Source organism: Stenella coeruleoalba (assembly GCF_951394435.1).
Source record: "Stenella coeruleoalba genome assembly, chromosome: 7".
Lineage (NCBI taxonomy): Eukaryota > Metazoa > Chordata > Mammalia > Artiodactyla > Delphinidae > Stenella > Stenella coeruleoalba.
This window is the reverse complement of record NC_137153.1, coordinates 19,850,223-19,877,603: the sequence shown is the minus strand read 5'-3', so window position 1 is coordinate 19,877,603 and position 27,381 is coordinate 19,850,223. Positions and strand designations below refer to the sequence as shown.

Genomic DNA, 27,381 nt, shown 5'->3' with positions numbered 1-27,381 from the left:
ACACCTGGGGCTGGGCTTCATTGGAAAGTGGACTCTCACCTCATCCGGTGGCTGGGCTGGATCAGCTGGGAAGAGGAAGAGGGTATTGTCCTCTGAGAAGAGCAAACGCCCCTCTTCCTGATACCCGGGGCTCCTCGTGAGAGCCGCGCACTTGTTTCCATTTCAGAGCCTTCCCTGGGGCTTGCTTCCGTCTCTCCCACCCTCTGCTTTGCATCCCCAGGTCCCTGCAAACCCCACATAGAAAGCAAGCCCGCCCTGGGTTTACTGAACAGGCCAAAGCTATCAGAGGACAGGGGTCCTCGTTGCTATTTTGACCACAAACATCACACCTGTTTTTCCACATTGAGGCCCGGGAGACTCCTCTTGTAGCCGCTGTTGCACTGTGAACTCAGAATCCCCAGCCGTAGATTGGGAAGGCTCCTTTAGGGGCTGGCAGAGCGGCAACGCTCCAACACGGGGAGCTTCTGGCTCCTCGGGAGGGTCCTGCGGTCTCACGAGAGGCTGCTTTGGGGACTTTCTCTTCTGTCTGCTTTCCACGGTCACCTGCCTCTCAGCTGATTCAGAGGCACCGACTCTAGGCCGGGCCCAGTGCGGTGCTTCCCCTGAGCAGGTGCACCTCTAGGTCAGCCCCGTGAGCTGCCAGGCGCCAGCCACCCCCTTCTCCTTTGGCTGCTGGGGGTGGTTTTTTAGTTCATCGCCAGGGATCTGTTAACAGCGTGTTAAACCCTCTGTAAGAGACAAAGAGGATAAAACATGCACGCATCCTGAGGGAACTGAGCTTTAGAGTCCGGTAAGGGGATGTCGCCAGTGCGCAAGAAACGGTTAAGAACATACAAAAATGTGGTTCCTTCCTGATTTTATAGCCATCGCCAGCATCATGATGGTTAACTTGTGCTTGAACCACACAAAACCTGTTCTTCTTTCTGCTGGCCTTTCCAACCCAACCGTGTGAGACTGCCAGTCGGATTTCCCCCAGTTTTCAGCTGAGGAGATTGAAAGGGAGACGATAGGGGATGTGGACATCTAGAAACCTCCTGTCCGTCAGTGGTACCCAAGCACCACTGTTATGTGTTATGATGGAGGCCTGTGGGGGACATAGAAGTGGATGAGAAAGTGGTCCCTTCTGAGAGGGATTCCAGACAAGCTGGGGAGGGAGGGGGAGATGCAAAGTAAGTAGGGGCGTGGCATGTGATGGAGTTCTGAGCCAGTTACAGCTGTAAGACAGGTGTCTGGGGAGTTCCCCTGTGGCCTAGTGGTTAGGATTCTGGCTTTCACTGCTGTGGCCTGGGTTCAGTCCCTGGTCGGGGAACTGAGATCCCGCAAGCCATGTGATGTGGCACAGAACACACACACACACACACACACACACACACACACACACACACACACACACAAGACTGGTGTCTGGGAGGAGAGTGGGGCACTGGAGGTAAGGGTGACAGGATTCTTGATGGAGGAGGGAGCCTCCTAACTGGGCCTTGAAGCATGGGACGGCTGGGGTATGCAGACAGCTGGGGACCTGGGCCGCAAGGGGAGTGTCGTGTACTGACACTTCTGTGCGTGCCTGTATAGGTTGCTTTGCTCCCTGGACCTTGGGGTGGTCCATCTTTAAAACCAGAAACCAGGGCTTAGGTGACCCCCTAAATCCCTGACAGCTTTGTAAGGAGACAAATACAAAATTTTGTGTTTAAACTGTAATACCGTTGTCATAATATTGAAGCCAGAGTTCACTGTGTGTGAGACAGTTTATGTTAATAGCGGAGGCATACACATGGGCACCAGAACGGTACACGTGGATCCTTCCATGGTCTGGGTGAAACGTGGAGACGTGGGGTTTACATGACCTTCTCTCTCCGCGAGGTGACCTTAGAGCCTCTGCCCTCACGGCAGTTGCCCGACTGCGGGGTGGGGAGGGCTCAGAGCTCACCTTCCAGCGGATGAGCCAATCCAGACAGGGCCCTGGGGCCCAGATTCTCCCACCAAAGCAGTCTTCACAGAAGCCAGTGCTCCAGGGTAGGGCCCCCTAGAACTGGCACTTCTGCTCCATTTACTCCCTAATCAGCATGACTGTGCATTCTGGTTCACCCGGGGTCCAAACCCGTTACCCCGTGAAGTTATGAATAGCGCCTCTGTTCGCTTTCAGAAGAGTCTGGGTTGGGACAGTGAATTTGGGCAGTCACCTGCACCCCTGGAAGCCATGCAGATTCTAGTGGCGTCCTGTTTGCATTTCACCCTGTGGACTTTTATGGTGACCGCAGAGATGCAAGACGTCCCTCCTCTGTGCTGCCTGGGCTAGAGGCCCTTGTGTTGCAACTGGAGCCCAGGAGAGCGGAGGCCGATTGTTCAGCTATGCCAGGAATTAAAAACACTTGGATGTTTAATGAGCTTTTTCAAGAGCTGTTTGGTTTGCCTTTGCGTCTCGAGACATCTCGCTTCACATAGTTGAAGCCCAAGAGACCAAATGTGAAGGATGTCCTCGTATATTAAATCAGATCACCCCTTAGCGCAGTTGCGGAACTTCAGCTCTTGGCCGAGCTGCCGTAGAGACTGGTTAGCTAAGACGATTCAGTCCAGAGCTCGGTCATTTCTTATGAAAAGTAGCAGCTCTTTATGGAACAGCCTAGCTTTAACCATTAACCCAAAATGAAGTCACTTATTTGCTCAGTAAACATTTTTGAGCACCTGCTGGGTACCAGGTGCTACCCCGGGAGAACTGCCCAGAGGATGCAACAAACCAAGGAAGACCCAGTCCCTTGCCTGGAAGAGTTGAAGCCAGCCTTTTTGCCAGGAATCGGGAGGGAGCAAAAGGCTTTCTGAGGTCCTCTGTTACATCGTCTCACTTGCCCCTTCAGCTGCTCATGCCAAGCACACACTGCTGATTCCCCTGTACGGTATAACGGTCTCAGAACTAGTCTCACCTGATCAGTAATCCCTTGGGGTTATTTAGCAGTAATCCCTTGGGGTCTTTGGAACATCATTCGCTGAAGCATCATGCGTAAAGAATCAGGTTTCTGGTTAGAGCAGCCCTCCCGTCTCGTGCTGAAGGGTGTACCAGTCTGTGGCTGGCGATGATGCGGTTTGCCTATACAGAGGGGCCTTTGGTTTACACAAATCTGCCTGCTCCGTTCCCAGAGCCCTGTGAGGTCGCATTGTTTCTTAGATGATGCTGGCTTCATTTGTGGGCGTGGGACAGAAGCCCAGCTCAAAAATTCATCACTGAATGTTTTGACTGGAGACCATGCCCCGGGAGTGAATGCACCAAACTGGGAGCCATTGGTTTCCAAGCATCGTGGTTCTCCAACACTAGCAAGTGTAAACATCACCTGGGGTCCATAAGAGCCACATTTCTGGGTCCCACCCCCAGAGTTACTGATCCTGTGGGTCTGGGGAAGGGCCCGAGGCACCTGAGAATCTGCATGTCTTACAGACCCCAGCCGATGCCGACCACGCTTAGAACCATCCACAGGGGCCAGGAGGGAATTGCCCCATCCTTTCAACCAATCAATACTGAGAGACACTGGGCACGTCACATCCCCCGCCTGCAGTGCCACTCAGGGTAGAGCCCTGAGGACACAGGGGTCTCTGGTTCACCGTGGCCTCTCCCAGTGGGAGGAGGGTAGAGACGGGCTCAGGGGACAGACTGAGTGTGGGTGCAGTTCTCACGCTTGGATGCTCTACTGCAGGTCGAGGCCGAAGCCGTGAACCGTTCCATCACCATAGCCAACCAGACCAACTGCCCCCTGTACATCACCAAGGTGATGAGCAAGAGTGCCGCGGAAGTCATCGCCCAGGCCCGGAAAAAGGGTAAGTGCCGCCTGCGGTCTGACTGCGCGCAGGTTCCAGGGGGGAGGGGAGGGGGGAGGGGGAAGGCTGCTTTTCCAACCCCTCCTGCCAAGTGGGTCGTTCTGCTCTCCTCACGTTCCAGCATTAACCTAATTACAGCTGGGCACGGCGGGGAGCTCCAGTTTCTTGCTGTGTTCCGGGGCCGCGGCCATGTTGGCGTCTATTTAAAGCCGCGCACAGCGCAGGGTGGGTGGACGGGCACACCCGCCTCCTGCCCCCACTTCCGTAGAAAAGTTGGAGTTCGTTTGACGCAGTCTACATGGACCAGGCACATACACAGATGACGTCAGTCCATGCGCCGCAGAATCCTGGGGAACCTTCTATGGCTAAGCGCCGTTCCCCTCCGTGGCTGGTAGTGATTTCCGCTGGGGTGTGTGAGTGAGTCTCATGGGGGCGTAGGATGGGGCTTTTGCCCTGGCCGCCCTCGTGTCCTGTTCTCCTTGTGCTGGAGTGGCTCTTTGTAGATTACAGCGACATATTCTGGGCTGAGGCTGGTCCTCTGTTCCAGCGGGAAGGTTCTTGGAAACTAATATACTAAGTGCTGCTTCCAGGAGACGTGCTGTGAGCACCTTAATGCATTATGAATGCAGCACTGAACCTACTGAACCTGCCTTTGACTGTGAGTACGGGTAATCGCAACACGTGGTCTGTGCTTGGGAGTGTAGCTAGCTCCACTTACAGAAAGAAAGCCTGATCCTGTGTAGTGGACTTGGGGTGGGTCTTGGCTGGATCAGAACACGAGTATCATAGAAGAGTTCTCCCTCCCTCCCTCCCTCCCTCCTTTCTTCCTTCCTCCCTCTTTCCCCATTTTATTTCCCAACCCGATTGCCTCTTTGCATTTCTCCAGCTCGGTGTCTCCATTTCTCTCTTGACTTTCTTCTAGCTTTCTCCTGGTCTCTGTACCACTTTCTTGGTGTCTCTCTCCCCCTCCCCCCCGACCCCTCATTCTTTTTTGATTCCTTTATCTCTCCCCATGTGTCTTTCTTTCTCTGTCAGCAAGGGAGCACTCTGACCCCTCTGGTTTGTTTCTGGTTCTCTGTGGGGTGTGATCCACGTGGATCCGGATTTTTTCACTGGTGGGTGAGTTGGTGCAAGACTTAGAACAAATTGCCCAATGACCGCTGAGTCAGCCTGTCCCAGGAGCTGATAGCCTCTAGATGGACCCAGCAATGAATTCCTAGCCCCTGTTCTTTGCAACTCCCCTGGGGCCTTTGTCCTTAGGCTCTTCATGAAATGGTTGCTGCGATACCAGTTTTTTGGAAACCTGCCCTCTCCTGGCAGCTCGAAGGAACTGCCTTTTTGAAATTGAACATTCACTTAGAATCAGCTCTGAGTTGTTTCTAGGAGACAAGTGGATGATTACTGTCGGTGACCCTCCCTCACCTGGGCCCTTTATCACCCAGGCACACATCTGCAATACGGGAATCAGCCTCAGCGCCCAACGCTAATCACAGAATCGCTGCTTCCGTGTAGCGGGGTGGGGTGGACAGCTGGCACGACGTGTGCAAAGGGGAAGTTGGGGGCAGCTTATTTTAGGAACCGTACCATACCCAGGTGAAAATAAGAGACAGAAAGTTAAGCGAACATTTTAATATAGTTTTAATATAATTAAACATTCAGTTTAGCAGAATTGAAACACCGAGGCCATGTTTTCCAATTCGGATTCTCACTTGTCTGGATTTCAAGATGGAGGTGTCTCGGTTCTGGGGCAGGTGGCACTGGCCCTGCTCTGGGGCTGCAGAGGGAGCTCTGGGTTCCAGGCCTCCCTGCCGGCAGTGCTGAGGCTCCTTTCTCCTTTCTGCGTCTCAGTTTTCCCAACTGAAGACGCAGAGCTGGAGTCCAGGCCCTCTCAAATAGCTGCGACTCAGCACCCCAGGATGTCGTTCTGTTGTCTTTATGACTTAGACCCTGTGTGTGTATTGGGGGCTGAGCACCAAGAAGGGACCACTTCAGTGATACATACATATACATACAATACAACATAAAGCTGTATCGAGCGTTAGGGCTCTGGGATCAGTATCCTGTCCTGGATCAAATCCCAGCTCCACGAGGCGCTAGCAAGTGATGGTGGGCAGGTGACTTACCCCCTCTAGGTCTCATTTTCCATCTGCAGGGGAGGATAGTCGTGGTGACAAGGCAAAAGGATGATGCTTAAATGAGATAATGCACGTAAGGGCTATGTAATAACGGTACCTACTACTATGATGATTAAAGAGTGAAGGGCTGGTTTAACTTTGGGCTTGTTAGAAGAGCAAAGCAAAGATGCCTCTGACCTGGGGCAAGGATTTTCTGCTGAGGATTGTTTTTCTGCTTCGGGTGCCTTCCTCTGGACCCTGGAGGCAGGTATGGGACGCTGCCAACACGCTGTGGCTCCTTTTCTTCCCCTGTAAAATAGAGAGTTCCCTTATTTATTCCACAAACTTTAACTATGTGATACTTAAGGCATTTGAGCTGGAGGTGAGGAATGGGCCCAGCCCTGTTAGCTCCTTTACTAGCAGTGGGAGGGTGCAGGAGCAGATGGTCACATGGGAAATAGTTTATCAAAGAGGTGCGAGCCAAGTATGGTTAGAGCACAGAGGAAGGCGCCACTGTTCAGACACGCACTGCAGCCCCCTACCCGGTCTTAGAGGGGTCAGGCTGTGTAAAGCGACTCAACATCTCTATGCGCATGTGAGCTGTTGAAAAAGCAGAACCCCATCAATGTCTAGAGCAGTAGCGTCTCCCCTCACTGGTCTCCACGTGCCTCGCACCCAGAGACCTGCAGGTCCTAAATCCAAGACAGGAGGTGTTTAGGTAAGTGAAGGTGTGAGATAGAGCGTGAGTGAGGACTGTTTCCACGGGGCTGCATTGCCCGTGCTGCTTCCTTCATTCTGCGTCCTTCCACAGGACAGCGTGTCACCAGCCCCACTCTGCAGATAAGGAAATGAAGACACAGCCAGCAGCACGATACCTTGGGCAGTTTTCACTCTTCAAAAGAACTTAGACACAGGTCGATGTAATAGGCTCATGTCACAGAAAGGAAACTGCAATGCGGAGATTGACTATCTTGCCCCAGGTCATCCAGCCCGTGGGAAATTAGCTCCAGACTCCGGGCCTGCTCTCTTTCCACTGAGGATCCAGTGTCGGGATTTCTCACGAACAGGCACCCTCGGTCTGCATTTTGTCCGCGTGAGGGTTCGAGCATGGCGCTGATGCCTTCCGTGTGTGAGTGGTGGCGCGTAGGCAGTGCCTGATGACCTCATCCCGTGCACACCCCTCCCCCTCCTCCCCCCCTCCCCACCCCCGGAACCCAGATGCAGAAACGTTCACAACCCAAACTTGAGACGAGACTTCCTATGCCCTGCGGGTCAGTGGGAATGGTGGCGGTGTAACGAGAAGCACATGGTCACGGGCCCCATGAGGACTGACCCAACCTGGGGGACGATTCCTTCGTGTTAAGTTAATGCACAACCTAGTAATCTTGAACCCAGAGAGTGGCCCATGGGTTGGGCTGTGAATGTCATAAAATCTCACCAAGATCTGTGTTGGTCAGGTTTCTGGAGAAACACAACCAATCTCTCGCTCGCGCTCTCTCTCTCTCCCTCCCTCCCTCCCTCCCTCCCTCTCTCTCTCTCTCTCTCTCTCACACACACACACACACACATTTTAAGGAATTGGCTCATGCCATATGGGCACCGGCAAGTCTGGAGTCTACAGGGTGGGCTGGCAGGCTGGAGACGCGGAAGAGTTGCCGTTGCAGCCGAATACCCTCACCTTAATGGCAGATGCTTGCAAGTTGGGAATTCAGTTCAGCCACTTGCAGGGTGAGACTCTGGGTTCAGTTTTCAGCTGGTTTAGCGCTGAGGCCACTGGAGATGAGGATGTCTTTTGGGGCCGATGTAGAAACGTTTGGGTCATTTATGGGACCCTTGAGCTGGGAATTTGAATCCCTGAGTCATCCTTGCCTTTCCCCACTTTGTCCAGTGTAATTAGGAACAACCAGCTAATCTTGTTATACTCGGTTTGACAGAAATGTTCTAAGGTGTCAAATACACAGTTACCCAGAACTTTGCCTGTTTTAAGTACCGGGTGTGGTGTTTTGTGCATTTCTTTTGCCCCATCATGCCATGTACTATCAGTGCTCTCTTAACTAGTGGGAGTGGAGTCATTAGTGCTTTAAATCACATCAGATTAGAGAGCCAACTTCAGAAACCCCAGAGCCAGTTCAGAAAACTTTAAGATTCCGTTCTTTTAGAACCACTCTTGATACCAAAATCTGACAGGGTTATCCATGGACAGGTGCCAGGGTGTTGAGTTCTGGCCTGAGAGGAGAGGGAGAGTGGTGTGTGTGTGTATTTGTGTAGATTTTTGTTTTTTGTTTTTTTGGCCGTGCCAAGGGGCCTGCGGGATCTTAGTTCCCTGACCAGGGATTGAACCCAGCGCCCCCTGCAGTGGAAGCGCAGAGTCTTAACCACTGGACTGCCAGGGAATTCCCAGTGTTTGTGTAGTTTCTCACTGTGCTTTTGTGGCTGTGTTTTGAAATACACACACACACACACACACACACACACACGATTTTCCGTTGTTTCTGCTCTGGATTTGTCCTCTTGCTTCTCGTTCATGGGAAATGACTAACCGCCCGGCCGGAAGCTGTCAAACATATCTAACCCCCAGCCTTCCTTTATTCTTCATGAATGCACTCAGGCCCGTTGTAAATAAACACCACCCCCAGCACTGCTGTTCCCAGCCATCCTAGGGAGCCTGCCAAAGGCCGGCCTGGGATCACATCCTTCAGTTTAGACTTTGCCCGCAGAAGGAGAGCAGGAAGGTCTAACTGCCACGAAGAAAACATCAGAAGCGTGTTTGGAGGAGGGCAGAAAGGCCAGTGAAGCCTGTTTGGTGGTTTATTATTATTAGTGGTAATTATTTCCGGCATGCAGTGCAGTGGTGTCTGCGGCCTGACCGAGGTCCAGGAGCCCATCCATGGCTGTCTCAGGTACAGTGTTTATAAAGCGGGCGGAGGTGGAGGCCTCCTCAGGACGGTGTAACTCCTGCCCTGCCTTTGGGGGCCGAAGAGAAGAAAACGCAAAAGACAGCAAGGACCTCTGAATCCCTGAACAGGGCAAAGCAGGAATGAGCTGCAAAGATGGCTTTCTCCCTGACTTACTTCACTCTGTATGACAGACTCTAGTAAGTCAGAAAGAGAAAAACAAATATCGTATATGAACGCATATATGTGGAATCTAGAAAAATGATACAGATGAACCTATTTGCAGGGCAGGAATAGAGACGCAGACGTAGAGAATGGACGTGTGGGCACAAGGGGGAAGGGGAGGGTGGGACGAATTGGGAGATTAGGATTGACATATATACACCACCGTGTGTAAAATAGACAGCTAGTGGGAACCTGCTGTATAGCACAGGGAGCTCAGCTCGGTGCTCTGTGATGACCTAGACGGGTGGGATGAGGCGGGAAGTGACAGGGAGGTCCAGGAGGGAGGGGATATATGTATACATAGAGCTGAGTCACTTTGTTACACAGCAGAAACTAACACACCGTTGTAAAGCAGCTATACTCCAATTTTTAAAAAAAGAAAGATGTCTTTCTCCTTCTCTAAGTGCCCACATCTTTGCTTGGCCCCGGCCCAGGAGTCCTGGCTCTGCCTTGGTCTAAGGAGGCAGGTCTGGTCAGCAGTGGCCTTGAATTCTGACCACGTCTGGGTTTTGCATAGGCCGAAGGCCGAGTTCATTCCCTTGCGGCGAGGTGCGTGGGCCGGGGCATGGAGGGGAAGGGCCCTGTCTCCTCTACCGGCTCCTCCACCCAAATCTGACTTGTATTTTGCAGAGTAAGATGAAGGCCGAGGTCAAGGGCACTCACACTTGTAGGATTCAGGACACATTCCAGGAACCAGCCCCTCCTTGTACTCAAGTTTCCAAAGGCAGGACTGAAGTGCGGATTCAGGGAGAGGGTGAGGAATATCAAATTACGGGAAATCAGGAAACTACTGATGCTCGTGCAAGGATGTCCAAAGACTGGCAGCCACTCTTTTTCTCCAGGCAGTTCTGTCTCTTGATTGGTTTCATGTCCACAAAGCCAGGAAACCTTTAGGGTTGCGGATCCTTTGTTTTCCTAGTGACTCGCCCAGACCTCACCTTCATGCTCAGTCAATAGCCCGTGGGACCTCCAGACTTGGCTGGCTTGGAAGAGCTACCCTCAGGTCAGCCAATTCTGGCCGATGCTCCAGTCGAAAACTGTGGCCCCTGGGGGAGCTGGGGCCTGGTCAGCCATTTGCATTTCATAGACCTGTACCTGCAGCAGCCGAGGCCTTCTTGTTGCGGGGTTTTACTCCTTTGGGATGAGCTAGAGTGGTTTTTGCAGCTGCCCAGCAGCTCCTTGACCCCGTCGTGCCTGGGAGGCTTTGAGTAGGTCAGGAACGCTGGGGACCTTCCAGGTGATTCTGAGCATTACCCTTCTCTTCCTGGGGCTTCCTTCAGAGGGAGGCTTCCCCTGAGTGCTGGAGCCCTCCCTCCTGCTTGGGGATTGTCACCGATTTCCTCAAGTGAGCTGCCTGCTGGGCCTCTAGGGCCTCTAACACTCCCTGGCGGAACAGAGCGTCCTTTGTGAGATTCCTGAGGCTGGGGTCAGGGTAGGGGCCAGCTCCCGGAGCCAGCTCTCAGGGCAGCGGCTGTCCCAGAGTGGGTGTAGTGCTGTGTTACCAAGAGATAAAGTCTTGGAAGAGGCCGCGGAGAGGAAAGGAGACGCATTCCAGACTGAGGAGTGTTTGGCCTTGAGGGCCCTGGGTTTGGAGAAAAGGGCCCACTTGGCAGGACCACTGTGGGAGCGGGGGAGCCCTTGGTGGGAGCAGGTAGAAGAGGTGAATTCCCGGTGGTGGTGAGGCTGGCCTGGGATCAAACTCCAGCTCTGATGCCTTTACTTAATAAAATATCTCACCCTTCAATCAGCTCAACACACATTTACTGAGTCGCTTTCCTCAGGGTATCTCCATCAAGTGGAAAAATCAAAAATTGACTATTATTTTTTAAAAAATTGTATTGGCGTGTAGTTGATTTACAGTGTTGTGTTAGTTCCAGGTATGCAGCAAAGTGATTCAGTTATGCATATAGTCATTCTTTTTCAGGTTCTTTCCCCATAAAGGTTCCTACAGAATACTGAGTAGAGTTCCCTGTGTTGTACAGTAGGTCCTTGTTGCCTATCTATTTTATATATAGTAGTGTGTGTATGTTAATCCCAAACTCCTAATTTATCCCTCCCCTCCACGTTTCCCCTTTGGTAACCATAAGTTTGTTTTTGGAATCTGTGAGTCTGTTTCTGTTTTGTAAATAAGTTCATTTGTATCATTTTTTTAAAAATTAGATTCCACATATGAGTGATATCATATGATATTTGTCTTTGTCTGAAAAATCAAAAAATTTAAAACCGAATGATTATCGGATTATTGGAGTGGAGGACGGGATGGAGTTTTTGGATGATGGTAGAGAAGAGACCAGTTTTGTTGTGAGGCCGGCCAATGAAAGGCATGAGATGCTTCAGTGAGAAGTTTGTTTCTATCCTTGAAGTCAGAAGGGCTCCTTGGGAGGATTTTATGCAAGAGAGTGACACGGGAAGATTGTGTTTTAGGACGATCACTCTGGAAGAGCCATGGAGAATGGATGAAGAGGTGGGGAAGGAGGTGAGCTGGGGAGAAATGAGGAAGTCCTGATTTTAAGGGAAGGTATGCAGAGTGGAAAGGAAAGGATGCATTTAAGGCATTAAAGCATTGGCATTCGATGGATATAAATGATTCCCAATTTTCTGGCTTGGACATGAGTGGATAGAGAAGAGGACGTGATTTAAGCATCAGGAAATCAGCATTCTTTCTTGACAATATACTGCATTAGGCTAGGCTTCTGCAAACTCTGAAATCTCAGTAACGTAAGTGTGCAAAGTCCTTTCCTTTGCCCTCTTACAAAGTCTGCTGTGAATCTGGGGACCCTCAGGGTGGTGACTCGGGGATCCAGGCTGTCTCTTGGGCAGGTGTGGAGAGATGCGTACTTGCTCTGAAATGCTTCATCCCACTGATGTCACGTATTGTTTCCTTTCTCAGCTCATTAACCAGATCTGGACACTGGGAGAAGGGCTGGGAGACACTGGGAGAGCAGGGGGCATGTTTTGGTGAGCAGTGAGGTCAAGTGTGAGGTGCCCTGCCTCACCCCAAATAAGAGTCTAGATGGCGCTCGGGATTGGGTGTTCGAATGCAGTCTGAGCTGGAGATTGTGAATAGATTCGGGAATCAACAGAACAGGAGGTGGAAATGTTTGGGATCCCCTAGCGGGAGAAGGTTGAGTTACAAGAGCAGCGGTAAGGGGGAGGGATTATTAGGAGGTTGGCATTACCATACATACACTACTATGTAGAAAATAGGTACTCAGCAAGGACCTACTGTACAGCTCAGGGAACTCTACTCAATACTCTGTAATAACCTGCACGGGAAAAGAATCTGAAAAAGAATCGATATATGTATAACTGAATCACTTTGCTGTACACCTGAAACTAACACAACATTGTTAATCAACTCTACTCCCATATAAAATAAAAATTAAAGAAAAAGAAGGGCTTCCCTGGTGGCGCAGCGGTTGAGAGTCCGCCTGCCGATGCAGGGGATGCGGGTTCGTGCCCCGGTCTGGGAGGATCCCACATGCCGCGGAGCGGCTGGGCCCGTGAGCCATGGCCTCTGGGCAGGCAGTGAGTCCCAGCAGTGGTGGTTTCCTCCCCGCTCTTTGCACAGCGCTCAGCTCTGCCCTCTGTTTGTCAGGGACCGTGGTGTATGGCGAGCCCATCACCGCCAGCTTGGGGACTGACGGCTCCCAGTACTGGAGCAAGAACTGGGCCAAGGCTGCTGCTTTTGTCACCTCCCCGCCCCTGAGCCCCGACCCGACCACTCCGGACTTTCTGAACTCCTTGCTGTCGTGGTGAGTGTTGGCGACTTGTTCCGTTCTTGGTCTTCCCTTGCACCAAGCTGACCGGCGGGTTCCAACATGGTGGGCAGAAGCAAACTTGCAAACAGAGACCTCGTTCTCCAAACTCGGATTGCCAGACGGCAGCAGGGGGTTGTCACCCTGACGCTTTTGGGGGCAATTCTGGGTAAAAACCAGGGCCATCTTGAAAGTCAACCAAAGGGGATGAATGAGGTAGCAAAAGGGTTCTACTGTGGTGCAGTGTCACTCGTAAGATACCTCACAAACTAGACGTAGATACACAGCATTAGAATGAAGCTTCCGCGTCAGGCCATAGCTTCCCAAATTTCCTGTCTCCTGAGGGGAAGACAGTTAAGTCAAAAACTTTCAGTGGCCTGGCCCATTGAAAAGTACATTCAAGGGGCTTCCCTGGTGGCACAGTGGTTGAGAGTCTGCCTGCTGATGCAGGGGACACGGGTTCGTGCCCCGGTCCGGGAAGATCCCACATGCCGCGGAGCGGCTGGGCCCGTGAGCCATGGCCGCTGAGCCTGCGTGTCCGGAGCCTGTGCTCCACAACGGGAGAGGCCACAGCAGTGAGAAGCCCGCGTACCGCAAAAAAAAAAAGTACATTCAATGATGATCTGAGGTCAAAGATTAGTGAAAAGCCAGTGGTATGTTTTCCTTCCAGTGGAGATCTCCAGGTCACTGGCAGTGCCCACTGTACCTTCAACACTGCCCAGAAGGCCGTAGGAAAGGACAACTTCACCCTGATCCCTGAAGGCACCAATGGCACGGAGGAGCGGATGTCCGTCATCTGGGATAAGGCTGTGGTAAGGGGCGATGGTCTCACACAGGGGGAGGGCCCTGGGCCTCATGCAGGACTGGAAACGGCAGTTGAGAGAATTCTAGAAACTGGAACTTGTGTGGTAATATTTCTTAGGTTTAGAAATCTAAGACCACTCCTCAGAGGTCATTTCCTCCTAAGTATCCCATATGTATTTGTCACCATTATCGTCTGTGGACCAGTAGAGACTGGAAAAAACCAGTCTTTACCATATGACTCTTTCGATCAGTCCAGAAAAAGCTTCCTTAGCAACCTGGTGACTTAGTTAATCCACTCGTGGAAATGGACTCAGTTTCCTTAAAATGGTCTTTTGGACTCTCTGGGCTCAGCCTGCTTTGAACATGTCCTGACCTTTAAGGAATCTGTGGGTTTTTTTATTTTTACTATTTTAAAACGTAATAACAATAGGTTTTCTGTTTCTTAATGAATTTTTTCAATTATGTAAACTGTGTATCGTTATTCCAAAAAGAAAATAAAAATCACTTATGACACCCTATTTCAGATACAACTGCAATGAACGTTTTAGCAAATGTCTTTCATTTTTTGCCAGTGAGAGATTGCACGTGTGTGTGTGTGTGTGTGTGTGTGTGTGTGTGTGTGTGTGTGAGTGTGTGACTGGAATACTATTTTGCAGCCTATCTTTTAAAAAACCTATAGCATGAAAACGTCTCCACATCCTTAAACATACTTGAACAACTTGGTTTTTAAGAGCAGACCTCCATCTTAATGCTGAACTGTAATTCATTTGTAATTCTTTGGTTGGTCACTTATGTTGTTTCTGATTTTCTTACTGGGATGAACACCCTTATAGCTACATCCTTGGATTCATCTTTAATGATGCTTGTAGGAGAAACTTCTAGAAGTGGTAGTGCTGGGTCAAGGGGTGTGCATATTTTTAAGGCTTTTGATATATATTGTCAAAATTCCTTCCAAAAAGATTGCACCAATTTGTATGCTGCCAGCAATATGTGGCATTACCCAGTTACTCCTACCAGGTCTGAATTGGTGTTATCATCAAAAAACCCAAAGTATCACCGATTTGATTGGTGAATGTTGTGTCTCATTGTTTTACATTCAGTCTCTTCAGTGACTGACTAAAGTGTATATTTCTTCTGTATGTTTTTGGCCATTTGTATTTTTCTCTCCCTCTTACTACCTGCTCATTTCCTTTGGCCATTTTTCTGTTGCATTTAGAGCAGGTTTCCTAACTCGGAGAAATGCATTCATCTCCTCAAATTCTGCACTTAAAGGGACATGAGGCGCAAGTGGTAGAGACGAGAAGGTGGGGGGCAGGACATGGGGAGTGTGATTGGCACCCAGGGTTTGCTGCGGGACGGGCGGCTGAGACTCGCATGTTGGCTGGCCTACAAGGTCTGTGCCTATATCTTTGAAGAGGACATAAGCCAAATGATGTTTCCTGAAGAGGCCCTGCAACCCCTTCAAATTTTTTTTTAAACTTTTTACTTTGAAATGATTATAGATCCAGAGGAACTTGCAGAGATAGGACAGAGAGGTCCTGTGTACCCTTCACCCAGTTTCCCCCATGGTTACATCTTACATAATTAGAGTGTGATATCCAAACCCAGAGGTCGACAGTGGTGCAACGTGTGTGTATAGTTCTGTGCCATTTTGTCATATGTAGATCCATGTAACCATCACCTCAATCAAGATAGAGATGTCCTCCGTCACCACAGAGACCCCTCTCCTACTGCCCCTTTGTAGTCACACCCACCCCTAACCCTTGGAAGAATCTCCGTCTCACCCCTGGTCTGTCCATCTCTATAACTTGGTTATTTTGCCAACGTTGCATAAATGAAATCATACAGTATGTGACCTTTGGAGGTTGTTTTTTTCACTCAGTATGATGCCTTTAGTATCCAAGTTGTTGTGTGTATCAAAGTGTGTTCCTTTTTATGGCTAAGTAGTATTCCACCCTTCAACTTTTTAGTCTGCTTCCGTTGTGTGTGTGCGTGTTGTGCATGTGTGTGTTGTCCTCCTCAGGTCACTGGGAAGATGGACGAGAACCAGTTTGTGGCCGTGACCAGTACCAATGCAGCCAAAGTGTTCAACCTTTACCCCCGGAAAGGCCGCATTGCTGTGGGATCCGATGCTGACCTGGTCATCTGGGACCCTGACAGCGTGAAAACCGTCTCTGCCAAGACCCACAACAGTGTAAGGCCACGTAGACCCCGTCCAAACGAATTACAGTCACAGAAAGGGACAGAGGCAGGGAGAGTCCTCAGGATTTATGAAAAGAACTCGCTGTGATAGGAAAGAACTCTTCCCCAGGATGTTATAACTTGCAATTTACTGAGAAAAAATAGCTCTTTCCTTTTCGTTAGTGAGGTCAATAAGACTGTTAATCTTACCACTTTGGAGTACGATGGCCTCTCTCTGGATAGAGGTCTCTATCTATGGACCTTCAGAGCCTCCAGCGTCATGCCTGCACATCAGAAGCTTCTAGAAGTCAGGCAGCATTCCATTTTAATAGTTTGGTGCAGCACCTCTCATGGCGTCCCTTGGTGCAAGGGATCCAAATAAAACATTCAAATGTCCACTCCCGAGATGCCCACTGGGCACTTTTATTCTTTGAAGCAACTGTTTTCTCATGTCAGTGTTGTCGTCCGAAAGCCTAAAAGGCAGATGCTCTTATGTCCTAAAGGAATGAATTGACTTTGAAGAAATAGAAGAAATACTCTGGCAGCCGTTCTGATTAGGAGTTTAGGATCTGCAGTTCTGGGGTGTCTCTTGCCTTTCGGTCTAGACTGCGGAGATTGGGGATGCCCTGTCTTGTTAATGGGACCCTGGGCAGGTGACCTCATGTCATGTCTCAGGCTCGTCAGCTGAGAATGAGGAGCTTAGACGAGGCCCCTGGGTGTCCTGTGATTCTGCGAGGTCAGTGGACATTAGGTAGAGGTGTAGGTACCATTGGTTCTTCGTAGAAAAAATTGTGTGTGTCTGTTTAATACTGAGAGGCCAAGGACAAAGGGAGAGCTTTGGAAAAGAAATGGACCTAGGACAGAGTGTTTTATGTCAGAAACCCGTATGACTCTTGAAGTGAATTCTTAGTGAATGAAGAGGCTCTTCAAGTTCAAGGTCTAAATTGAAAGCCTGCTCAATGGGGAATCTGATTCTAGATTGCCCACCCCAGGTGGCCTGGGCCAGCAAGTCCCGACACCTCCTCCAAGGGCCAGCTCAGGGCTGGGCTTCTGGCATTTCTCCAGGACAGCACTGGACTCTTGGCCAAATCCCGGTCCTCTTTCTCCTTTGGGCCGAGGGGCTTGAGGTGCCCTGGCGCCCGTGGGTGCCAGGATGGTGGGTGCCTTTAGGGAAGGCTGCTCGGCTCTCAGTATTAATAGTTGGCTCTTCCCTTCTTCCACACTGGCTGGCTTAGCTACGCAGCAGAGCCTTACAGCCGCACCAACTTGTGACTTGGATCATAACCTCCCGGGGGTCCAGAACTGGCTTCTTTATGGGCAGGGGTCCTAGGGACCTGCCTGGTGAACCTATCTCTTCCTATGCATTTAGCATCACAGCTCCATTTACCCTTTCATTTGGCCTTCTCAATAAAGGGATGGTATTATTATCCCAATCGGGAAGATAAATAAACGGACCCTTAGAGAGCTTAAGGGACCAGTCTAACATTACATAGCTATTTTGCGGTGGAGCCAGAATTAGAACCCAAAATTGTCCAGGGCTCTTCCCTGCCAGACTGCGTGTGCAGCCTCTTGGTCAGGGTTAGAGGGACAACATGCTCCTCCTCCCTTCCAGAGTCCCCCTCCCCAGAGGTAATGGAAAGGGCAGACCGGACTCATCGTGTAAGCTGCAGATGACCTAGCTAGGGAGCCTGCGTTTGGAGTTCTTAACCCAGCGCAAGACAGGGTGTAAAGGAGTGATGATTTGAGAAGACAGATGCTGCTCTGGACATTCAGTAGCACTGCCCTGGCTTTACCCCCAGGCAACCCCATATAGGAAATCATGGCTTCTAGAAGTGCCTCTTGCCCATCCTCACCTGTTTGAAAGAGCCCACACTAAGCATGCTTGTGCAGCTTTAATTATCTGGGAGGACGCGAGCAAGAGGCTTTCCCCGTGTGATACAGTGTTTCCTACCATGGGGCTAGTTAACTTTAATTTGGAGTAGCTAGCTAACTCTTGTTGACAGCGCTGTTGCTAAGTCTCTGCTGGATTTGCCAAGCATCCAGCCAGATGAGTCATTTTAGGAAACCTATGTGGATAGAGGTTAAAAATGTCTCTACGTGGTAAGTGATGAAGGCTCAGTGCCTCACAGTTGGGCAGAGTAGGCTCTGAATGCCCCGAGCTGTGATCTGACCATTGAACTTGTTAATTTTAAGTCACTTAGAGTCATGGGACTGGTTCCCCCATCTTTGAAGACTGGGAGGTGGCCCAAAGCTCTTCTGGGCACTGTGGTCAGTCATTTATAGGCAACTAAACTCAATGTCTGCGTCTTAGGATGTCTTCCGACACTAAAGGGCTTGCAGTCTTGTTGGGAGAGTGCAATAAAAAACCAGACAGTCGATCAGGGATTTTCTAAATGCCTACCTAGTGCTGAGTAGTGGGCTAGATGCTTTTGTTCCTTTTATTTCTTGTGATCCTAGCATCATTTCTGTAAGGTGGGCCGTGTCCCCTCATAGATGAGGATGCTGGATCTCAGATCAGTACAAGGGATTTGTCCAAAGTCACTCAGCTGGCCAAGAGCAGACCTGGGATGTGGGCCCCAGGCCGATGGTACCATGGCCAAAGTTGTCTCCATGACTCCAGTAGGTCACAAGAGCTTGTATAGACAGCCGTGCAGGAACATGGAAGAGATGGGGCTCGATTCACCCCTTAAAGGATGACCCTTTCTAAGGTCATTTCAGAGTGGACCGAATTCTCTGCTGGTAATCTACACCCATATGATGCTTCTTATGTTGTCCTTTTCACATAAGCCTTGCACGGGAGGCAAGTGAAAAAACTGAAGGTCTGAGGCAGGATTAATTGGATCTGCCTGGAGTCACACAACTCCTGAATTTCACCAGATCTAAGATGTCACTGATTTTAAGATATTCCATTAGTTTAGGCGCTGCCGTGAAAGAAAACGTACCCAGGAGGAGGAGTCTAATGCAAGACTCCTTTAAAAATAGTGCTGCCGAGGGCCAGCTCGTTCTGAGTTTGGGATAATGAGATGTGGATCTGCCAGATAGAAAGTGTGGCAAAGAATATTGCCTTCCTCGACCTTGGCCTTGGATGCAGAAAGGGCAAAAATGGCTCCTCTGAACTGAGTCAGGCAAGTTGGTGGTCTGAGTCCTGCATCCAGCAATGGTCCAGAAAAACCAGAGGCGGAGACTTTCTCATAAGACAGCCCCGGTGTGGTCATTCCCCAGGCCAGTGGGAAGAGCTGACCCCAATTCCCTGGAAGGACTTGGTTCAGCCTGGGCTGACACTGACTGTGCAGCTCCACGTGCTGTGAGACACATTCTCATTTCAGGGATGAGCGTCTTAGAACCGATGAAAAGCTTGGGGGGGACACACTTCGGTCCTGGGAATTTGGTCCCGGGAATCCACGTGTAGAGACCCCTTCCCTCCCCCAGGTGCCTCTTTCCCTCATTCCTTCAGTAGCTTCCACGTTACTCCTTTGAGTCTCTGAGTAGGGCTGCCAGCCCCCTGTTGCCCTTTTCTGTCAACACCACTGGTCGAATGTGAGCTGTAGAGCCAGCCTGGGGCTTCTCCATACTCATCAGCCTCTGCACCAGGCAGGGGTTGTTACCCTGAATAGCAGTGCAACAGCTCTAGTCACAGACGGACTCTTTAGTGCTGATAACCTGGTCTGAATCTCCCCAGAAGCCCAGCTGCTTTTTATGGATGGAGCTGCCTGTTAATTCTCCAGGTCCGGCCACGTGTACCTGTGAGCAGGGCAGGCGTCTGGAATCCGGGGAAGAAGCAGTGGAGGAGTTGAGGCTTTACCATTGACTGTAGTGCCCCTATTTCCTGTTGTCACAGCAACAAACTCACTCAGAGACCCCACATAGTTTCCAAGAGGGCACGTGGATACGTCCCCCTTTCACCGTGAAAAGCTGGAAACTAAAAGGATGGCTGCCTTGTTGGGAAATTAAACCTCAAACATTTTATCAAAGGCCTGTCTCTGGAGTTACCACAGTCCTTTCATTTAGGAACGTCAGCTTGACCACATCTCTTAAGAGATTGGAAATCCAGGCAAACCAGTGGGAAAACCTACTCGTGGATGGCTCATTTCAAGATTAAATTTAGAACTTGGTCAGAGAAGGCTTCTTGGGATTTTAACCTGATTGGAGCTTGAGTTAGTAAGAACAAAGTCACCGCTAATACGAGGCATCATTTTCTTACATTCGTGTGGCATTTACAAACCCTCCTGCTTTTCCATACGATTTTTCTGTTCAATTATTTTTACCCCCCAATTTTTTTTTTTTTTTTGGTGCCGAAACCCAGGAATGAACAAACGCAAATTTTTGAGAGGTAGGAAAGATTATTCCATGTTCTAGACAGAATTAAGACATAGAGATTAAGTCCTGTTGGGTGGCCAGTCAGGAGAGGGAGTTCATCTCTGGGCTTTTTTTCGTCCAAGTGATGTTGGGTCATGGGTGCCGCCAGGTCGATGAGATCTCACCAGGATGGAGGGTGGATTCTGAAGTTTACTGTGTTCCCTTCCTCTAGTCTCTCGAATACAACATCTTCGAAGGCATGGAGTGCCGTGGCTCTCCCCTGGTGGTCATCAGCCAGGGGAAGATTGTTCTGGAAGACGGCACCCTTCATGTCACCGAAGGCTCTGGGCGCTACATCCCCCGGAAGCCCTTCCCTGACTTTGTTTATAAGCGTATCAAGGCAAGGAGCAGGGTGAGTACCTCTGATCTTATGAGTGGTTCCTATCGTGGATTAAGTTCAGTTGCAAAATCACTAAGCACCTTGAGTCAGACTACTGAGGTATATACAGAGGATTCATAGATAAGGGAAACACAGTCTTTTTATTCCTGGAGTTCAGAATGCCAGCGGAGGAGCCAGGCATGTCTGCAGCCAGCCAGATTGAAGTGAGACTGCTGTCATGAGGAGTGTGTGATGAGACTCAGAGGAGGGAACCGCTGCTGCGGAGTCTTTTTTTTTTTTTTTTAAATAAATTTATTTTATTTATTTATTTTTGGCCGTGTTGGGTCTTCGTTGCTGTGCGCGGGCTTTCTGTAGTTGTGGCAAGCAGGGGCTACTCTTTGTTGTGGAGCACGGGCTCTAGGCACACGGGCTTCAGTAGTTGTGGCACGTGGGCTCAGTAGTTGTGGCGCACGGGCTTAGTTGCTCCGTGGCATGTGGGATCTTCCTGGACGAGGGCTTGAACCCGTGTCCCCTGCATTGGCAGGCAGATTCTTAACCACTGCACCACCAGGGAAGCCCTGCTGCGGAGTCTTAAGGGAAAGTGTCATGGGGAGAGGGCATTTTGAGTTGGATCTTGAAGGTTAAGTAGAAGTTGGATAAGTCAAAGAAGAGAGACAAGGGAATTAAGTAGAGAGAATGTTACTAGCATGGAAAATGTAGAGAGTATTCAGGACGTGGTGAACGGTCTCCAGCACTGGTGCTTGGGGACTGTGAGGCAGGGAAGGGGTAGGGATGTAAAGGAATTAAAGGGACAGTAAGATTGGTAAGTATGGGGCCAGGTCTTGAACGTGAGACCAGATCCTCTTCACAGCATGTTTGGGAATTCCTGCAGGGTTTAAGGTGAAGTGTCTTGGGAGAAAATAGGAAGAACTGTTTATCAGTTTTTATATGACCCATGTTGGGGTAGCTTTGCCCTGGAGCCAGGGGCCCTGCCTCATGCTGACATCTGTCCCTGCTGTACCCGACCATAGAAAGCCCTCCATCCCCAAATGTCACCGGCCCATCCTGGCACCTGTTCCTTCCCCATCAGGAGGGTTGCCAGGGAGGCGTCCTCTGTGAATGTGGCCTGAGTCGAGGGGCTCTTGTGTTTTTGCAGCTGGCAGAGCTGAGAGGGGTTCCTCGTGGCCTGTATGATGGACCTGTGTGTGAGGTGTCTGTGACACCCAAGACAGTCACTCCGGCCTCCTCGGCTAAGACGTCTCCGGCCAAGCAGCAGGCCCCACCTGTCCGGAACCTGCATCAGTCTGGATTCAGCTTGTCTGGTATGGTTATGGTTTGGTCAGGGCCCAGTTCTGCAGGGCTGTGCTCCGTGTTGCTGGTGGGTCTGGGATCACTTTTGAGAAGGAGAAGTGGTGGAAGTGAATGATGGACCTATTCTTCCCAAAGATGTAACTCACCAGAGATGTAATTCATAGCAGATGACGGGTTGGGTTTCAGAATCTTGACACGAGTCTATATCACATATAATGTCATGATGGGTACACTGTGTGTCATACCCAGGATATTTGAGGACATTTTTTCAGCGCATCATGTCCATTGTGGAAAAGGGTATTGTGGTGTTTTTAGGACTCTCTTCTCCCCGACGTATGCAATATACTGTAGTGGTTCAGCTTGTGGAATCTAGAGTTTCAACAGCTTAACTTCGTAGCCCAGATTCGAACTGTGCCTCCCGTCTCCTCACCTATAAGATGGGTATAATGTTAGTAGTTACCTCATGGGGTTGTTCTGAGGATTAGATGACTTCATATACATGTAAAATGCTTAGAATCAAGCCATTTGATAATTGTTAGCTATTTGCCTGGATAAACTATGTGATGTCAGGGGAGGTGAGAGGGAAGAGTCCAGATTTTAGAGCTTCCTTACTTGAACTTCAGTATTTCATTTGGCCTGGGATTAAAAACCTACTTTTCTAGTTCCTTGAGTCACAGATACGTATCTAAATTTTTATGGTGGGTTAAAGAAACAGTAAAGCAGATACATTTTTTTTTCTTGTCAGATATACTGGTTTTTAGAAAGTTGCCATATACAGATTACCCATTTTCAAAAAATTTAAAAATAATGAAAATTAGTTTTCCCGTAAAGTAACATGGGCATGATACAGTCTGTGCTGTCTTTCACCAGGCCATTGAAATATAAAGACCATCATGACGCCTGTCTTTTTTTTAAAAATTTTATTGAAGTATAGTTGATTTACAATGTTGAGCTTAATTTCTGCTGTACAGCAAAGTGACTCTGTTATACATATATATTCTTTTTCATATTCTTTTCCATTATGGTTTATCACAGGATATTGAATATAGTTCCCTGTGCAATATCTTAAAAAAAAAACAGACTCACAGACATAGAGAACAGACTTGTGGTTGCCAACGGGGAGTGGGGTGGGTGAGGGATGGAGTGGGAGTTTGGGGCTAGCAGATGTAAACTATTATATATAGGATGGATAAACAACAAGGTCCTACTGCAGAGCACAAGGAACTATATTCTATATTCAATATCATGACTCCTATCTTTGATTACACAGAGGATGGATAGTGTTAGGGGAACAGAATGCACCTCTGGAAAAGCCACACTCGATTTGATCACTGAGAATAGGGACAGGATGTAGTCTGAGTTGCTCAAAAACCTGAAATATAGTGTCCTTTTACATATAGTTCTACTTTTTAGGTATGGGATCCAACTAGCTTCCACAAGGATGGCTTTATTCAGTGTGTGATTCCGAGGCCACGTGAGGCCCATCCTTTTTTTGTAGCTTATACTTTTGGTGAGGTTTTAGAAGGACAAAGAATGGGCCTGACACTTTTTCTCCCAAGCTATGTTATTTCGTTACAAAACAGAAATAGAGTCACAGATGTAGAAACCAAACTTATGGTTACGAAGGGGGAAAGGGAGGGGGGAGGGATACATTGGGAGATTGGGATGGACATATACACACGACTATATGTAAAATAGATAATCAACGAGGACCTTCCCTATAGGTCAATACTCTGTAATGACCTAGATGCAAATAGAATCTAACAGAGTGAGGTATGTATATGGATAACTGACTCACTGTGCTGTACAGCAGACACTAACACACCAGTGTAAATCAACTAGACTCCAATAACAATTAATTTAAAAAACCCAAGCTATGTTATTTCGGTTTAGAGCAGGGATCCGTATAGCTTTCTCTGACCCTCATCTTCTCTCGTCTCCAGGTGCCCAGATTGATGACAACATTCCCCGCCGCACCACCCAGCGCATCGTGGCGCCCCCTGGTGGCCGTGCTAACATCACCAGCCTGGGCTAGAGTTCAGGGCCGCCGTGCCGTGCCGTCGGCTTAGGGATGGGGGATGGGACACCTGAGGACATTCGGAGACTTCCTTCCTTCCTTCCTTCCTTCTTTTTTTTTTTTTAAAGAGCCTGTGATAGTTACTGTGGGGCAGCCAGTTCCTGGGGCTCCCTCTCTCGGGCCCCCCGCACTCCGTCCCTCACCCGGAGTCACCAGTTTTGGTCACCCACCTCCCTACACATCTACGAATATCACACCTGCGTCTCTCCACCAGGCCCGTACACAGAACTGCGTCCAACACTCAGACATGCGAAACAAAGCAAATCACAGTGAGGGTGTTGCTCATCTCCAGCCTCTGTTGTGCTTGCATCATCTTCCTTTTCATTCGGGGGGAGGGGAAGATAAAGTGAATTGCCCAGAGCTGCCTTTTTCTTTTTAAATATTTAGAAAATTTTTCTTCGTGGGGCTGCAGGTGGGGTGGGCAGGGGAGGGGGGGGAGAGGTTTGTTTTTCTTTAAATACTAAATTGGAAAGTCTAATGCAATATTAATACAAGGGGTTTGAACTGGACATCCTAATGATGCAATCGTGTCACCTTCAAGCTGATTCAGGGTGGTGGGCAGACTCGTCATGTCCCTCCTGAGAGGCTGTACAGCGTCCACACCGCCATTCCATCATCTTCTGGGTCAACTGTTAATAAAGGGCAGGTTTTCTTTCTGGCCTAGATTTTGCTGCAGATGAAATCTTTGGAGGATTCTCTTCTCCTCTCTTCACCTCTCTTCTGCTTGCACTCTCTCTTGCTTCTTCATTCATGGATATTTTCACGTGTCTGGCTTTTCTTTGTGTTTCTTCCAGCCTTCGTCTCTGACATGCTGTTTTTGCCTTCTATCCCCCGTGGTCTTTTCCAGTGACCAGGTCCGCCATTTTACTGTGGCCCCACGAACCTGCCTGGAAAGATAGGAGCTTTGTCATCGCAACCATCGTAATGTGCTATCCTAGTCCATATAAGACCAGCGCTACCCACCCACGTCTCCAGGATGTGCGATTGAGTTTGAGATGCTTCCCAGGTGCAGAAAAGGGCCAGGTTATCCACACTGTCACACGCGGGCCCAGGATAGACCTGACAGTGCCGAGCTGTTGAAGAAGTCTGAGGCTCTAGGACCTGAGAGTTTTTCCTCTGTGCAATGCCAAGTGGCTAAAGACAAACAAATCTGTAAATCAAGCCCAACACCCAAGGGAGCCAGTCAGCCTCAAGCGAACCACCAGCTCAGAGGTGCTGAGCTGATGCTTACCAACTAGGTAGTTTTGGGGATGCCAGAGCACACTGGGCTTCTCACTTTGGAGGAAAAGAAATTTGTTTTCTTGTCCAATTATTTAGAAAGACATCACGCAACATAGGGAAGCCTGCTAACCTCGGGAAACCCATGGGAAATTTGACTTAAAGACCATTTCAGTTGGCAAGAGGAAAAATCTGTTTTGTGAGTCAGAGCTCTTGTGGGGAGAAAACCTTGTAAATTTGACGAGTGGCCCCTTAGAGACCGCAGGCGACCTTGTGTCCACACCCCGCCCTCTCCTGGTCTCAGAGACCCTTTCCACTCGCTGCCTCGTGCTTGTCCCTGTCTTAGCTGAGCTTTGTTGCATCTCCTTCCAAGCGTGTTTACAGGTCCTCCCAAGCCACGTTATGTTTGCAGGCTTTTTTAAAACCAAATCTGCTTTTGTAAAGCGTAACATCAAGAAGCAGCTCATCCCATCATGACACTCGTCTCTCCACATGTTCTGCCTTTGGGGTTATGGCTGGGGTTTCTTTTGTTGTTGTTGTTGTTGTTTGTTATTTTAAAAGTAAATTGCACTTTTAAAGAATAATTGGTTAACTTAATATATTTGCTTTTTTTCTTCTCATCTGCCCTTCGAGGGAATTTGAACCAGTCGGAAAAAAAATTTTGTTTCAATTCTGAGAAACGCTTGCAGCTCTCTTCTCTTCACTTGAGTCTTCCTGTTTTTCCATGATGGTCATTTCGGTTGTTTCGATTGTTTCCTTCAAACAACTTAAAACCTGAAGATTTCCGCAGGCTGTGTAAGCATGTTTACCTGTTGGCTTGCTTTGTGTGTCTGTTAAATGAATGTCATGTGTAAATGCTAAAATAAATTGACCGTGTCTCAGAACTGAATAACTGCAGTGACCTGATGCTCTAAACCAGTGTAGGATTTAATCATAGATGGTTTTTAATCCTTGGAATTGTGATTGTGACCCACGAGTGGAGGAACTTTCAGTGCTAAAGCTGATTATGTGTGTAGCCAGAAGAGTACCTTTTTTTTTTTTTTTTGTTACCACTGTCTTAATGGCAAAATAATTATGGTAAAAAAAAACAAGTCTCGTGTTTATTATTCCTTAAGAACTCTGTGTTATATTACCATGGAACGCCTAATAAAGCAAAATGTGGTTGTTTCCGGGTGTGTCTGTGTTGAGATGTTCAAGGAGGAGGCTGCTCGGCCCGGGCCTCCATCAGAACTTCCCTTTCTGGAAGATTCTGGATGCCTTTGGCCTCGTTTTGATGCCTGTGTCAATTCAAGTGTTTTCACTGAGTGTTGCGGGTGGTTTTGTCCAGGCCACTGAGGTCTAATTCTGGGCGGAGCCCTGAGTCTCAGAGATTCATAGACTCTACCCCAGGACAGGCCAGGGGAGCCTCCCGAATCGAGCTGCATACGTTAAGTCGGGAATTGTGTCACCTTCAAGCTGATTCAGAACTCCGGTGGGACCGTGTGGGTTAGTGTAGTGACCCCCGGGATCTGTGCATCCTTGGAGCTCGTGCACTCTGGGAAATCCTCAAGCCACATGGTGGGGCATGGAAGATAAGAGACTGAGCTATATGGGCCTGCATCCAGAGTCCAGTTAAGGAGCTTGCAGGAGGGAATTCCCTGGTGGTCCAGTGGTTAAGACTCCTTGCTCTCACTGCTGGGGGTCTGGTTCAGTCCCTGTCGCGGGCCAAAAATAAAGGAGCTTGCGGGAAACCAGGACGCAAAGCACACGTTCCTCTACCCTCCAGGCAAGTGCCAAGAATGCACATCGTGGGCGGAGGGTGAGCCATGCCCACCCCTGCCTACCGGGTGCTTGGTTCCCATAGTTACCTTGTTAACTGGCATCGGTATTATTGGTTCGCAAAACTGCACGAAGAGGGTGTGTGCTTGGGGGCTCCCCTGGCCCATCATGTGGTTGATGAAGCCTTTTACTCTTTTCTCTTGTTTTCTATGCAGCCCGATGCAAACAGGATAGAAGGAACAAATATATGCACACAGATACAAAAATATGCACACTCTACCAAGCTTTGATGAACAGGGTGTTTGAGTTAAGGGAAAATAAGAGCAGGAAAAGTAAGAGAAGGTCGGCGTTTGGTTGGTACAACACACTGCCATGAGGTGGTAAATTTGTGAGGGAACGCGGAGTGTTCTAGCAACAAATAGAAAAAAAAGAAAAACATAGCCAGAAGACTGTATAACATCTATAGTGACCCGAAGAGGAATTAGTCCTTCCAAAAGAATACAGAGATTCCTGGTCCGCAGCCCTGAGGGCAGGTCCTGGTTCCCCGCAAGAGTCCAAGGGC

The 27,381-nt window shown here is 49.2% G+C and overlaps 1 protein-coding gene across 3 annotated transcripts in view; it reads left to right on the top strand.

Moving 5' to 3' along the window:
- Window positions 1-26,230, top strand: part of DPYSL2 (dihydropyrimidinase like 2) — a 116,027-nt gene extending 89,797 nt beyond the window's left edge. For all 3 annotated transcript variants that reach the window (XM_079927782.1, XM_079927784.1, XM_079927783.1), the window contains exons 8-14: window positions 3,684-3,804; window positions 12,636-12,792; window positions 13,466-13,607; window positions 15,623-15,793; window positions 20,309-20,488; window positions 21,612-21,777; window positions 23,710-26,230. In XM_079927782.1, the coding sequence (XP_079783908.1) occupies window positions 3,684-3,804; window positions 12,636-12,792; window positions 13,466-13,607; window positions 15,623-15,793; window positions 20,309-20,488; window positions 21,612-21,777; window positions 23,710-23,801 (1,029 nt within the window). In that variant the 3' untranslated portion in view covers window positions 23,802-26,230. The remainder of the gene's footprint in view (window positions 1-3,683; window positions 3,805-12,635; window positions 12,793-13,465; window positions 13,608-15,622; window positions 15,794-20,308; window positions 20,489-21,611; window positions 21,778-23,709) is intronic.
- The last annotated feature ends 1,151 nt before the right edge of the window (window positions 26,231-27,381 follow it).